The 14,955-nt window shown below is 40.9% G+C and overlaps 2 protein-coding genes across 2 annotated transcripts in view; both read right to left on the minus strand.

Annotated features, from left to right (window-relative positions):
* The window catches only part of LOC116669650 (transforming growth factor-beta receptor-associated protein 1), an 8,165-nt gene extending 3,104 nt beyond the window's left edge, over positions 1–5,061 (minus strand). The window contains exons 1-10 of the mRNA XM_032499584.1: positions 4,211–5,061; positions 3,845–4,039; positions 3,499–3,653; positions 1,837–1,919; positions 1,325–1,672; positions 1,123–1,180; positions 891–1,034; positions 578–712; positions 349–493; positions 1–273 (exon numbers count right to left, since the gene is read on the minus strand). The exon at positions 1–273 is cut by the window's left edge and continues 149 nt beyond it. Coding sequence (XP_032355475.1) covers positions 1–273; positions 349–493; positions 578–712; positions 891–1,034; positions 1,123–1,180; positions 1,325–1,672; positions 1,837–1,919; positions 3,499–3,653; positions 3,845–4,039; positions 4,211–4,898 — 2,224 coding nt within the window. The 5' untranslated portion in view covers positions 4,899–5,061. The remainder of the gene's footprint in view (positions 274–348; positions 494–577; positions 713–890; positions 1,035–1,122; positions 1,181–1,324; positions 1,673–1,836; positions 1,920–3,498; positions 3,654–3,844; positions 4,040–4,210) is intronic.
* Positions 5,062–5,651: 590 nt separating this feature from the next.
* Positions 5,652–8,875, minus strand: LOC116669663 (four and a half LIM domains protein 2). Its single transcript, XM_032499615.1, has 5 exons — positions 8,369–8,875; positions 7,977–8,151; positions 7,021–7,190; positions 6,667–6,853; positions 5,652–6,522 (listed from the first exon to the last, which is right to left on the minus strand). The coding sequence occupies exons 1-5, from the start codon at positions 8,528–8,530 to the stop codon at positions 6,371–6,373; spliced, it is 846 nt and encodes a 281-aa protein (XP_032355506.1). The 5' UTR covers positions 8,531–8,875; the 3' UTR covers positions 5,652–6,370.
* Between the last annotated feature and the right edge of the window lie 6,080 nt (positions 8,876–14,955).

Consider the following 14,955-nt stretch of genomic DNA (forward strand, 5'->3'; position numbering starts at 1 on the left):
TCTTCTCTGCCACAAAGACCCGAGGGTTGTTGTTGAGCAGATCCACGGCAGCGCTGGTAAGCGCCTCAGAGCTCAGGTAGATTTGGAGCAGCGTGAGCAGCAGGGTCTGCCTGAACTGGGAGTCCCGGCCCTGGGCAGCCCTGCAGCAGTAGGCCTCTGCAGCCTGCAGGTCTCCCTCCTTGTGAACAAGCACTTGCAGTGCCTTACAGTGTTCACCGGTCCTACCGAGGAGAATGGCTTTCTCCATGTGCAGGGCTGCTGACTTGACTCTCTCTGCGATTAGAATAATTCAATATAATTAAGTCACAATTCAGTGGTGATTTATTTTCTCATTAAGCATCAACATACCATATACAGTGGAGACATCATAGCATTTGGATTCCCATAGCAGCTGCTGCAACTTTCCTCTGGTCCTCCTCAAATCTGCTTTTTCTTCCTCTTGCAGCGTCTGAGTAACATATGCTAGGGCCAGACGGTTGTGATGTCTCTCCTCCTGGGGGGGCAGATTACACCAATCATGTCTTTATTTGATAAAGGTGTCAGGGATATGAGATTAGGAAGCTGCCGCGGTACCCACCTTACTGTTCAAATCATGGATTAAGAACTCAAGATGTAAAATCAACGCCAGTGGGTACTTCTCCAATAGAGCAAGGACGTTTTGAGCTTCAAATTCACCATCTGGTGGACGCTTGTTGAAAATCCGCACCCCTATCTTTTTTCAAATAAAGAAAAACTGTTATTGGACATTTCATTGCCAGTAATTGTCTAATGAGCAAAGCAATGTAGGTAATAGGTGGCATTTTGCTGTGTTTAGATCCTAACACATAGTTGAATTGTGCAACTCTGCCCTCTGCAGTTAAGTTAAGAGCATGAAAAAGGAAAAAAGGCACCTCCTGGTTTCTCTGAAGAGTCCAGTCTGCAAATGTCAACACAGCATCTCTGTCTTGCAGCTGACTGAGAGTCCACACTATGTGTCCATATACATCTGAGCAAGAGGTGTCTTTGTGGAAACCATCTGCAATTTTTACCCAAGTCTGAAAAAAATATAAAAGGCTAAAACACGCTACTTTTATACATCAAGTTTACATATAAACTGTGTGCAGTTGTTTTAGGAAAGGATACCTCAATTGCATCAAGTTGATGTCCATGGCTTTGATAGAGAGAACCTAATGCAAAAAATCTGTAAATAAAAAGAGATCAAACAGCAAATGATCCATCAGAAATTGAGCAAATTGGAGAAAATGTCTCAAATGTTGATTTGTTGTTGTTTCTTTTTAAAGAATAATTTGTCCTCATCTCAACAAACAAACTTTCATGTTTTTACCTGTTGTGTTGCTCCAAAACAGGAACACAGTGGTCCAGCCTGCACTCATTGGGAGATGCCACAAGCTGCTGCAGATTTTCTGTGTCTCCCAGTTCTAAGTACAGCCTCAGGAGGGCGCAGTCCACCTCCTGAGTACACTTCAGGCCTTGCTCCGTTCCCCTGACTGCTCTAAGAAAATCTCCCAGGAAGGCCAGGTATTGATGAAATGTGTTCCTGTTCTCTTGGCAGAGCACCTGAAGATCCCTGCCTTTGTTCACTTGATCGAGCTGGGACTTAAAGTCCTCACTGAGACACGACTGCATGTCAGGGTAGAGGTGAATGATTTCTCTGGGGTCCAGCTCACCTGTACTGTTCAAGTAAGTGATGAGTATTGATTTGTGTTAGACTTAGGTGTAGAATTCAGCAGAAAAAGACTCACTATTCACAAGATTCACATAATACTGCACAATCTGCTGTGGTTTAATAAATGTGCTTTGAATTTGGAGTGTCGTGAAAGGGTTTTTTACTCTCACATGAATAGTTCTTTGGCCTCGGAAAAACCCTCCCGGTAAAAATGAACAAATCCAGCCAGGCAAGTGATGGCCTTCTGCAGCTCCTGCCAGTAAAAAAAAAAAAACAGGCACACAATGCATTAACATATTTAAAGCACCAATGAGCCGAAATCATTTAGGCAGAAAACTGTGTCACTATCCTTAAATCTCCAGGGCAATTTATGTTTCATGTTAAGAATTTTAAAATATCACAAAACCAAATGCTAATTCTTCACCCTGACCTCTAACCTGTAACCTGAGATGTGGCAAAGATAACCCTAAATCTCAGGCACCATCTGCTGTCCTCACTTGCATTCATCCAACTGGAATACACCTACAATAACAGCTTGTAACAGTGTAGTCAGCCTACACCTCAACATCCTGGTTCAATCTGTTCTACAGTGATGAAATATTAAAGTCAAACACTATGAAGCAATGCCAGCCGGGATTGTAATGCATGCATATTACATCTATTAATTTATAAAATGGCAGCACTGAATGTTACAAAAGCAGACAATGCAGAAAAAATGAAGTTGAGAAAAGCGTTTGTTTAAAAAAAGAGTTTAAAAAGCATGGGACAGCTATGTGAGTTGTAAAACATGAATTATATGCTTTTTTAGGAAGAGTATTCCCCTATAAGAAAAAACAATACAAAAGTGTCAACCTGTACTCTGGACAATATAAAAGAAATCTAAGCTTGGTTAGTTTGCTTTTAGCAAGACTAGTTTATCCATGTTGCCATACTTTCTATGATTTAGTTGCTGCTTTTTTTAATGTGGTAAACCTAACACTGAAATGTTCATCCAGACTGAAATATCTCATCAACTAATGGATGGATGAAGGTTGGTGCAGTCATTCATGTTCCCCAGTGGATGAATCCAACTGACTTTGGTGATCCTGTGAGAAAGTCAAAGTTTTAACTTATATCCTGTAAAATATTTCAACATCTTAAACATGGATTGGACAGTTAGTACAGGCAATCATGGTTTCCAGACTCTATATGCTTGTGACTTTGGTGATCCTGTGACTTTTGTTAGCACCAATATGAATTTGATTTGTAGTTTTCAGTGACATTTTTTAACAACTTTTGGATGGATTGCCATGAAATTTACAGACATGTACTGTATGTCCCCAATTTATCTAATACTGTTGTTCATGACCAAACAGCTGTAAAACTGTAAACATTGCCATCAGCCTCAGTGGTACTTGTGTTCAATGCTAATTAGCCAATGTATGCTAACACCCTAAACTAAGATGGTGAACATGGTAAACATCAAATCTGTTTTATCATCAGAATTTTAGCATTGTCCTTGTGAGCAAGTTAGCATGCTGACTTTAGCATTTTCCTCAAAGCACGCTAAGTATTTAAAAAAAAAACGAAGCATATTCTCAATGTTGACCAAATATGTTGTTGCTGCATTCTGCCTTTGAAGGGCATAATAGTTGGGCGGGTTGTTTTTTACTCAACGTGATTATGGAGAAGGAAGAAAAGAAGAAAAGAGCAAAAAGCCTACTATAAATGTGTCTGTCTCATTTTGTTATCCTCAAAAACTGTGTTTTATAAAGAATGCGTTTGTTGGCAACCTAGATATTAAAGCAGTGATGTATTTGCGTCCTGCTGTGTGTCTATAAATTGAATTTTACCTTGTATGAGTCACATGGACAGTGGCCTTGAACTCCGTTCAGCAGTAACAAGGCCTCCTCGATCCTCTCATGCCTGACAAGTGCCTGGATCTGCTGATCGAGTGGCACCAGACGCAGGCTGAAAATGTCTCTCTCTGTGAACACTAACACACCATCTGAGGGGACATTTGTTTTGGGTTTTCAGAAACAGCCAGTGAGTAGGAACAGTAGATGCAAGGATGATTGACTGAATCAGTGCAAACTGAGACAGACACAGCGACATCTTTAAAAACTAAAACACAATTTGACAGCCTTTCGGTCTGCAATCTGCCAAGATTAGATGATGAATTGATGTTGCCTGATATACCTGATGTGGAGAGCAGACCCGTTGCTCCGCTGAGACTCACAGTCTGTTTGATCTGCTGATCCACCATGCTGTAGACAGACAGCACTTGGGGCTCTAGGGTTAGGATGTAAGGGAAACACACTCCGGCTGCCAGCACCTCCTGAGGCCACTGCAAGGGGGGGCGCTGGCATATCCCTGTCTTCATCACAAACATGCCTGAGGGATGAGGATGGAGCAATGATATCTTAGCAAGACAAATATCCCCTGGCTAGATGGATATATATGGGGGAGGGATAGGAGATGATATCATGTAATGTTAACTGGTTTGAAAAGGAAGCATATAGCCGGGAGAACAACATGTACCATAAACATTTTAGCGGCTCTTACCCAAAGATTCAGGTCCGTTTAGGAGGAATTCCCCTCGTCCCACGGAGGTAACAATAACACGCTGCCTGCTGTGATTGTGAGGGAAAAGCTCTTCACTGCTCCCAGTCCGAATATCACAGAGGAGATACCTGTCGCTGGTGGCTACACAAACACTGGCACCGTCTACTGCCAAGGCCACAGGGTCCTGGAGCAGAGGGACTTCCTTTACAACGTCCCACCTGTCCACTCCAACAACGTGGATCTGGATCACCTTCCTGCGACTGGAGGAAGTAACCATTTCCACACATGCTGTCTGGGCTGCGAGCAACGAGTCGCAAACCTCAAACAAAGACACGTGCTGGATCTTCTTCAGGGTGGGAACAGGCTCCAAGGAGAACATGTTGAGGGCAGTAACGCTCCGGTCCCACAGGACCAGCAGATGGTTGAAAAGTGGGACTACCCTTAGTTGGGCTACATGGTTGTTTGAGCCTAGTTTTCTCAACCTACCCTCTCTGAATTTGCTCTGGCCAGGACTTAGGTCTCCATTTGTGCTACTGGGAAGGATGAGATGCTGGACTGTTGCATTTTTGGTCCCTATATACACATTTTGGTTATAGCACTCAAGGCACTGGATGCTGGATTTGTCCTTTTCTTTTGGGGATGATTGCTTTTCATAGATATGTATTTGTGTAAATGCTCTAAAAGCCATTGCAGATATTTAAGGAACTTTAACTTTTGCAAGGTATTGAAAATACAAATGCCTAAATGATCTTCTGTAAAATATGTCAAATAAGACGTCCCTACCTTTCTGCTGTTCTCCCTTCCTCTATGATTCCTCCCCAAGTTTCTGAAGTGTAATGTGGTTTCACCTCTCATGTGACTATATCCTGACAGGAAATCTACGTCAGCATTTTTACTCCACTCATCCAACCATGTGAGGACACTTACACAACTCATCCAACGGCCTCACTTTTACAAGTGTAAAAACAATTTCCAACCTGCTATCACAGCTACATTTGTTACGCTGAACTTTGTGTCGCTGAACTTTGTGTCCGTCCTAAACTGACATGTGCTGACTTCTCCTCTGGATGGCGTCATTAGAGCAGAACAAGTCATGTCAGGATGAGCAACAATTCCCTACAATGATTTCCATTTCAGCATGGCATACATAGAAAGGTCTTTTCTTGGAACAACCAAGTAAGTATTTCACGAGACAAACATAAATCATGCATCAATTTGTGTTTCTGGAGTGTAAATACACTTATCTAGGCAATCATAATAATGTAAACTAAGCATACAGCAGACATATTTGTGTAATGAATGTTGACCTGGGAAATATAAGGGAAATATGTTATGGTGCTGTAACTATCTATTGTTTTCATCATAAATTTAAAAATAAATATCGAATATCTGTTAATTATTTAGTCCATAAGTAAGGAAATGGTGAAAAATAACTCCAAAGTGACATCTTCACAGAGTCTTTTTAATTCAACCGTAAGTCCAAAATCTGAACATATACAGTTCGCTGTCATAAAGGAGACAAAATGTCAAATCCTAACTAAGAAGCTGAAACAAACATTTGTGTACTGATTAATCCATTACTTGAGCTTTCGCTTTCATCCCTTATAAAAAAAAGAAAACAGGGATTTTTTTAGTTTAACCAACAAAGAAAACATTCATCAACAATGGAACAATGGTGCCCTAACTTTAAAGATACATTTTTATCTTTACGGAAACATCACCGTTTTTGTGTGTGTGAGCAAAGTGAGAGAACTATTTAAATAACAACAAAATAAGTTGACATTCAGACTGTTTATGTGTACATGCCATGCAAAGAAGAAGAAATATTTAGGAATACACAGCATCTGCACTGGAAATTATTTGGTTCTTACCAAGATAAAAAAATCTTAGATTTAGAAGTGTTAGATAATTTATCTAATTTTAAGAGTAATGTTTCTTATTTTAAGTGTGCAACTTTACAACATAATCTAAAATCAAGCAAGCTTGCCAAGTGAAATTATCTTGCTGCATGGACAGATGATTTCACTTGTTTTGAGGACTTTTTCCCTCAGATTTAGTGTATTTATCTAGTTTTTAGACACCTCTCATTTTCAGTGTGTATCGGAACAGGAGCTTTCATTACTTTTGGGATAAACCTGTGACCCCCCCTTCATGGAAAGATCACTTCTCCCTGCCACAGTCGGTGCACAATATGTTGTCGCGCTGGGTGAGGAACCCGCGTCCCACCAGCGACACAGAGCATTGAATGCAGGTGAAACACTCGCTGTGCCACTGGCGCTCCTCAAAAGAGATGTACTTGGCCCCTGCCAGACCTGCACACATCACACAAAGATCCAGAGATGAATGCAAGATCTTCACCTCGTTAATCTGACAGGTCCTACACAAATGCAAACACATATGAGCGGGAGAACTGCAAGTCAGAGTGAATGAAAACATGAGCACAGCCAGTGACTCACTTGTGATGGGCTTGGTGCAGCCCACACACTTCTTTGCATACAGGTTGCTGAAGCATTCAAGGCAGTAGGGGTAGTTTTCCCTGGAGGTGAAGCGCTGACCCGACAGCTGCTTCTTGCAGCTGATGCATAGGAAACACTCGCGGTGCCAGGGCTTGTCTTGGTAGGTCACTCCACCTGTTGTGATGGCCTAGAGGTAACACAAGTCCACAGAAAGTAAGAGTGAAAGAAAGAGACACACAATGACATTCCTTGCATCCTTTTATTCTGCAGCCATGTGAGTCATTTTAAAACACCAGAGTCCGGGGGATTTACTGCAGCAGTCAATACTTATAAAAGACTCAGCTGCAACCCTACCTTCTTACAAGCACAACATTGGTAGGCAAACTGCTTCTCAAAGCAGGGCACGCAAAAGTAGCCGGTGTCTTTTGGGATGAAGGACTTGGTTCCTATTGGCTGCTGACAGCGGTGGCACAGGAAGCAGGTCTCATGCCAGCTGTTCCCCTTGTATTCCATTTTACGGGATCCTGGCACAGGGGACGAGAGCAGCTTAGTCAGCATATGGTACCTCTACGACAGAAACACACTGCGGCCCAAATTAGTCCTGCTTTATCTGCAGGGAGAAGATGATGGTGCGCTCTTAATAATCTTGTATCTTAAAGAATTTGGAGAGAGGAAGAAATGTCATTGTTGTCTAATGTTTAAATTATTTTTTGAGATATTATATATGTGTGTCGTGCACAATTAGATATGATTGTTATACCATTTTCAAGCAGCCCTCTTTAGCAGATGAACTTGCCTATTTGTCATTGAATTGCAGATGTTCAAGCATACATATTTTTTGAGCATTTTAAGGACTTCCCATCCAAAACTGAGTTTAAAAAAATGTATACTTGATCTTGGAAAGAAGAGTTCACAAAACAACCTAACCACAAGGTGCATTAAGCAGTTCTGGAGCATTGCATTATATTGCAAGATCTTCATTAAGCAAGTACCCAGTTGTCATGTACTTGTAGATGTTTAAATTGAGGGTTCATTCAATCACAACCTTTAAGCCAAAAAGTCCTTAAAGTGCTCAAAAAAATGGAAATTTGAATATCTATTTAAATCCCTCTATTGAGAAGGATTGTGTAATATTTGGGGAAATTTGTTTTCCTTTTCTTGGACCTTAAAACTCCAAAGTGTTGTCCTTAATTTTTTTCTCTCAACAGATTAAACAAATGAGATACAATGTGTTCATTTGTGAGCCTTCAGAGGTGATATTGTCTAGCCCTATTCATCGGCATCATCATCATCATTTGTACATACCATACCTGGCATGACAGTTTTCTTGCAGGTGGTGCACTTAGAAGAATAGTCGTGGGCGTAGCATTCGGTGCAAAGCAACAAATCATCCTTAGCGGCAAAGGCCTTTTCCACCAAGGATCGGCTACACTTTGCACACTTGAAACATTGCTCATGCCAGTGGAGATCCTTGTAGGACAAGTCCTGTTGATATTTAACACATTACTTATTGCACTTGTCAATATTCTGTAAAATCTGATTTTTATTTATGTGCATGGATTGAAACAGGTAAGAACAACTTTTGTTGACAAGTTTTTAAAATGTCTCACCTTTAGTTCCTAATATGAAAAGACACATACTTAGTTAAGAAATTACTGAAATCAAAGCCATTGCTATCAGTGTAACACGGGTGCTTCCTTACCTTGCAGTTGCAGCCAATTGCCAAAGAGCAGCTCTTACAGCAGTTAGCGAACAGGTTCTCATAGCACTTAGTGCAGTACTGCGTGTCCTCTTTCATTATGTACTTCTTCCCCAAAAGGGAGTCTTTACAGTAATGGCAGTTGAAACGCTCGTTGGTGGACATTGTTGTGTTTTTTTTTTAGCTGCAAGTCAAAGAGAGCAGGAGGAGGAAAATTGGACAATAAGGAAGAGGATGGAAGGATGGAAAATACCCCATAATAGTCCAAGCAATCTCTCCCCCCTCTTATCAAGTATGTAAAGAGGCCAAGAGATTTTTCCCCCTTCTTTTGAAAGAATCTGAAAAAAGCAGTGCTGTGTTTAAGAAGTCCGTACCTCAATTGGTATGGGGCGAGAGTAAGACTGTGGCTGGGGGCTGCAGAGAGTGAGCGGTCCAGGCACAGGGGATGGGGCAGGGATGAAAAAAGGGTGAGGCAGGATTAGGGGGATCCACTAGGGGAGGGGGTGGTCTTCTATAAATACTGGCCCTCTTATTAGCGATAATCTCTGGGGAGAATGGACATGCTCCACTGCATCCTTCTGCACCTTTTAAGGGAGCTGATGGTGCACAGATTGCTAAGCCTTTGAAATGATTGAATCGTTGCTTTATTGCAGGAACAGTTTTAGGACTACAAGATTGATCAGTTTCACATAAATACACACTAAGGCAAGATGAGATTTGAGACTAAAAATACAACATATTTTTCTTTTCCACACACTAATATCAGTTTGCATTTTAGTGCCACAGAAGAGACAGTTGGCCATTTGGATGCTGTGACGTGTCTGGACACACTTGTGGCCTTCGTCAGTGCCTGCTACACACACAAGCAGTTGCAGATGGCCGATGAGAGGTAGGCGCCAGCAGCTTCGTGGTTGCCAGGTACTGAACTATATATTGCCAGGACCTCTCAGTAGCTATTGAGAGCGCCTTGGCAGCACTTCAGAAGAGGAAAGCTGCGGGCCTGTGGATGTCCAATCCATCCACGGCAAAATAAAGGAGGAGGAGCAGCAATTAAAGTTTGATGGTGACCATCTTGATGATAACAATGCTCAATAACATACAACAATACTATATAACTAAATAGCAATACTACACTTACACAAACCTAGGTCAATTTTTACAAGTACCAATTGATTGTTTTGACCCAGTGTTTGTGTTATTTTGTTACATTACTGTTGAATGAAAATACAGTAATTTTGACTCTGTGTTAGACATGACAAGCTCATGTTTTACCTTAAAACTGTCACATGTATTGTTAATTGTACAAAACGATGTCATCCTAAAACTGCAAAGTATACGTAGGAGAATCAGTGATAAATAGTGGCATGCAAGTAGATCATAACAGTTTGCAATCATACCAAACCCAGTAGCATTATACTATCACTGGGTCAAAACAACCCCTTGTCTTGTCTGGTAAAGTTATTATGTTGGTTCTATATTAACCCAAATTTGATCAATTTTGACCCAGTGAGTTCAGCACTGTGCCCAGATCAATGTAAAATTCAATTGCCTCTGAGTTGTTTGCATGTATGTTTGGCTCAATCCCCCATACCAAGTTTATTCACAATTGTAGGTGTCATAAAGGATGCCAAAAAAAGTATTAATTCTCCTTTACACCTTAAAAAGAATCACAGTTCTTCAGCATCTCTGACTAACAGTTGACTAATTACATTTGAATCTTGGAACATGTGCTTATATCAGTTTTCCAAAAGGATCAGGGGGCGGACATCTTCATAAAAATAGCCTGGAGAAGACCACCAGTCAGTCCACAGGCCTAATCCCTCGTATACACACACAGGAAGGTCAGTGACAGGGATGTGGCTAAGAGGAATGCAACTCAATGTACTCTGTCTTTTCTCTCCATTAAATTCAGTACCACTCCTTGTACAGAAATTCATCTAGAATTACACTCATGTGAATACATAAAATGTAATCTATTTTTGGATCAACAGATGATGTTAGAACACAGGCCGGCGTTGCATGTAGGTGGTATCTACAAACCTCAGAATAATGTAAGACTGTTGTTTTTGCCCTACAAGCTGCGTGTTATGTAAGGCTTTCAGCACAAAATACCCATACCATGTCAGAAATTCAGATGTAGGAAATATTTGCGATTTGAAGTCATGCCATCCTTCAGGTTTTACTTATTTGTAAGTAGGTGGATCCACCGGATTACACAGTCATCTACTGCTCTGGATTAAATTACCACTGTATTTTACCCTTGCTCCCGGCTGGTGTCCAGATCAGCGGCTGCAAATCACAAAGCCATGCAGACCTTAAATAAATCCAGAACCAACTGTGGGGCAAATAATAGTCATTGTCTCTCAAAAAGCGTCTAATCTTTGTTGCATTGGGAGCTGCTGCACAGTTTGTCTGCCATCGAGTGACATGAAGCCAGGGGTGGAGGTGACCTATATTCCCCAGCAAACAAAAACTCTCATCTCTTCAAGTGTAATATAATAGGAAAAATAAATTGTGTGTCAACAGATGGTTTTATTCGCTAGATATTAAAGCAGAGATTATTGTATATTGTGTTTTACTTTTTTTGTTTATTTGTGGGGCATGTATGTAGCATAAACCAATGCCACACATCATATCTTTACGTTCTCAGTGTTGATCTGCATTCATGCATGCCTGCTTATAATTTTATCATAACCGCTCTGATTTGTATCTGATAGATAACAGGTGCTGGTCTTTGTCTCTCGGATTATTAACTTCTACACCAGACAGTGCCAACTCTGCAGAGCAAAAAGCTTGCTGATCTTGCATATTCCTTTTTGCCTGCTTAATCCTCTGAAGTCAACTAGCGAGCAGCTGCCAACAGATTTCGTATGCGGCCTGTCGAGCCCGACTAAATAGGCCTTTATTTGACCTGGACTCGGGTGTCCTCTTATCTTAATGCATTCAGTCTTTACAATAAGGTGGCAGTAGCTTTCCCCCCCCATCTTGATCAAATGATCTCAGAGAAGAAGAGAAGCATTTACTTTGGTGTCTCCTTTGAGGTGGTGACTTGTCGGATCAACACAACACAGTTGCATTTCTCTAAAGCACAAAAGCTTCGCTGCACCAGAGTTGACAGCTGGTTGGCATGGTGATGACAGCATAAGTGGGATCCATTAGGACGAGATGAGGGGCAAGTCTAGTAGTTGATGAGAGGACTAACACAAACCCGACCCTTTGAGCAGGCCTCTGTACTCTGCTGGGACGTGGGGAGCTCGCTTTCGATGCACCGTTCTCAACTGTACATGATAGTCACATGGGGGGTTCCGGCGATACAATCTACTAAGCCTACAGTCTTGCAAAACCTAACACCCCTTCAGGGAGGCACTGTAAGCACCCAGGTAATGCCTCTACTTACTCTGTCACCCCCTCCCCCCCCCCATCCCAAAATGAGTCATGGTATGAGTGGGTGACAAAACCTGCCACATAGCCAGACATATGATCTCCACTTCTAAAGAGGAGAGAAAGTTGTCTACTCCAAGGAATGCACAACCCATTAAAATGCTCTCCTCTTCGATCCCTCGCCTCATCCCAGCCCACAGATTCAGTTGTATTTGGATTAACTTTGTAGTCGAAGCTGCTGATTACCTTTGGGCGCCAGCAGCAGCCAATCAGAGCACAAAAAACTCAAAAAAAAGAAATTTTCTGCCTAGAATGTTGATCAGTTATTAACAGGCTGCAAAACAAAGCTAGCATCTGAAATAAAAGATAAAATCTAACATACCTGCTACAGGATGAATCACAATCAATAGTCAACCTCAGCTTCAGAGCCCAACAAGACTTCCTTTATTCTCCAGCTATGAAAGACGCTCTCCCAGTAATCATCACTTCATTCTCAGTGCCTTGTACTGAAACACAAACAGACACATTCTTACAGTAAATGTTCCAGATTATTAGATGGATCCAAAAAGCACAGCAGTCAGGAATCTGATCTGGTCCTCATTTTCTGATCTGCTACGGTTCAAAACATAACAAATAATTAAATGGTAAAATGTTTGTTTGTGAATGTGACTTTGAGATTTTGTTATATCTCAAACCGGGAATAACTTTTAGTCACTTGTGTGCAGTGAAAACTAACTGTGCACAGAACTATTGTCATCTTTTAAGACAACGGCGAAAGCGTCCAGTAGATATGGAGCAAAATCATTAATTTAACTCTCTTCTGGCTCTGTTTTAGTCTCCAGTCACTCCTAAAGGAATTATTTAGCTATTTAGCCGTTTTAGCCTTGTCTGTTTGCAGTTAAACGATGCCAAGTTTGTTAAATGTGAACCAAAACAGTAAAGTTGGAGGCTGGAAAACCAAAACACTGCACTCAATGCGCTAAATACCTTCTTTTCGAGCTGAGGGGAACTGCAATCCTTTCCTGTGGCTTAGTCTCTACAAGACACACCTTGATATCGCAATGTTCTACTCCATGACACCGTCTTGAGTTCAGACAAATGGAGGGACAAAGCCCACCCCCCCCCCGCCACCTGAACTTTGACATTAATCCCCGAGTGACATCGATAGATTATTTGCGCCACTGATCCCACCATCACAAATACATGTATCACACACTTTGACCCGCAGCGTTAAGCAGAGAGCAGTTGACAAATATGTGTCATCCCTGTGTGGTGGAGGAAAGGACTGCAAATGCCAAAGAGCTAACGAGGATATGGGGTAACTAACAACAGCCAGAGGATCGAGGCGTAACCAACACAACACACTCTACTCACTCTCATCAATCATGTATCAAGGCTTTTGGATAGCTATTTATACCGCCGCTGCATTACATGGCACTGGAGAACCGTGAGGACAACATCTACGGAAATTATATTTGATATAGATGCAAGAACACTATATTAGGTGGCAACTTTAAGACTTTGAGACTTTGTCTAACTTGAACTCAAACTTTTACATACAAGAAGATCTGTGTAAAATGGTGGAAGTACTCAACTTTAAAGGAATGGTTTGAAAATTTAGGAAATGGCCTGACTTACTGGCTTAGATTAGAAGAGAAGGTTGATGCCATTTTCAAGTTTGAGAGTGCTATCAATCAGCAGCATATACTGTACATGTATTTCCCAAAAATGTCAAACTATTCCTTAAAGAGTGTTTTTTGTTGGAAAAATGGTTTCGGCAATTTCATACATTTACCATTAACTACTTCATCAGCTGTCTCTTTACAAAAAAAACTGTTCTGTTTACTCATTTGTCCATATCTTTATTTTCTTTGACACTATCAGACATCTACAGTTAAAACACAACATTTGGCAAAATACATTGATTTGGCAAAAAACTTGTACTGATTGACTCACTGACTTTTTTTTCAGTGAACTGGCAGAAAATGAGCATTTCTGGAGAAATTGTCATGTTCAACCACACACAGAAATGTCATCACACTAAGGACTCCGGCAAAATCAGTGCCAGATCAGACAGTGTCCAAAGACATCCTGATTCAATCTCTGGTGCTGTGACACACTCACAGACTCCGAACACGGGGACAGAGAAGCCACAGCCCCTCATGTTTGTTTTTGTGCAAAAAAAGAGAGAAAGGAAGAGAAAATGAGAAACAGACGACACAAAGAAAAAAAAACATTTTGTTTCTTAAAGTCACCATCCACAGTGGACAAAAAAAAATCTTTCTTTTCATACATGAGATATGACTGTACAATATGAAACCATGAGTGGCAGTGTGACAGTTTTTGTACTCACAATAGCTCCATCTAAAGACAGCCACCAGCACAGTGAGTCACACAACTCCACATGAATAAAAGTGCTATATCTCTGCTGCATTTTGGCACAACGTTTTCAATTAGGTCGTGCCGACAAGATTACCGCCTAATCAAAGTTCTGTGTAAAATTCCCCCACTTGATCCACTTCAACAACGTAAAACCATTGTCTCTGATGCTGGTTATCCTTTTTAAGTGTGTCTCTCTTTTCGCATTAATTCACAGCTTCTTGAAGCACCAACATTACCTACAAAGGTGCAGAGAAATCACATTCACTGCCTGACAACACTTGCATGTTATAAAGAGATCTAAACATTAAAAATATTTACAACACATTGTTCTTTTCCCCATAAATGAAAATACTGTTGGAGCTCCATTGGTCTGGTGCACATACAGGAATGATCTGTGTTAGTGGGCTGGTTTGATCCAGAATATTATTCAGTTCACTTCAAGGTTTATATACAGGTTTCATTATGGCATTTGGAACCATATTCCATAAGAAAAATAATTGAATTCATCCTAATTTACATCAATGGTCCCTTTGACTGTGAAGAAATATCAAAATGATAATCACCTGTTTGAGTACTCTGAGCTAGAAGACGATGGCTCATCTTGCATAAAATGTTGACTTGGTTTTGCACAGTTCTTTCTGTAAAAACTTCATGTCAATAGCTGCTGAGTGCTGTTAAGATGCATTGTTCAATGGATTAGCTGTACTGACTGCATTTAAAAGTGATGTGATATCTACAGATGCAGATGCTTTTTTGTACTGTGCTCTCAAGTGGTGTAGGTTGGCTTGCAAGCCACACAACTGTTAAAAAAAAAAAAAAAAAAAAAA

The sequence above is a fragment of the Etheostoma spectabile genome, chromosome 20 (genome assembly GCF_008692095.1).
Source record: "Etheostoma spectabile isolate EspeVRDwgs_2016 chromosome 20, UIUC_Espe_1.0, whole genome shotgun sequence".
NCBI lineage: Eukaryota > Metazoa > Chordata > Actinopteri > Perciformes > Percidae > Etheostoma > Etheostoma spectabile.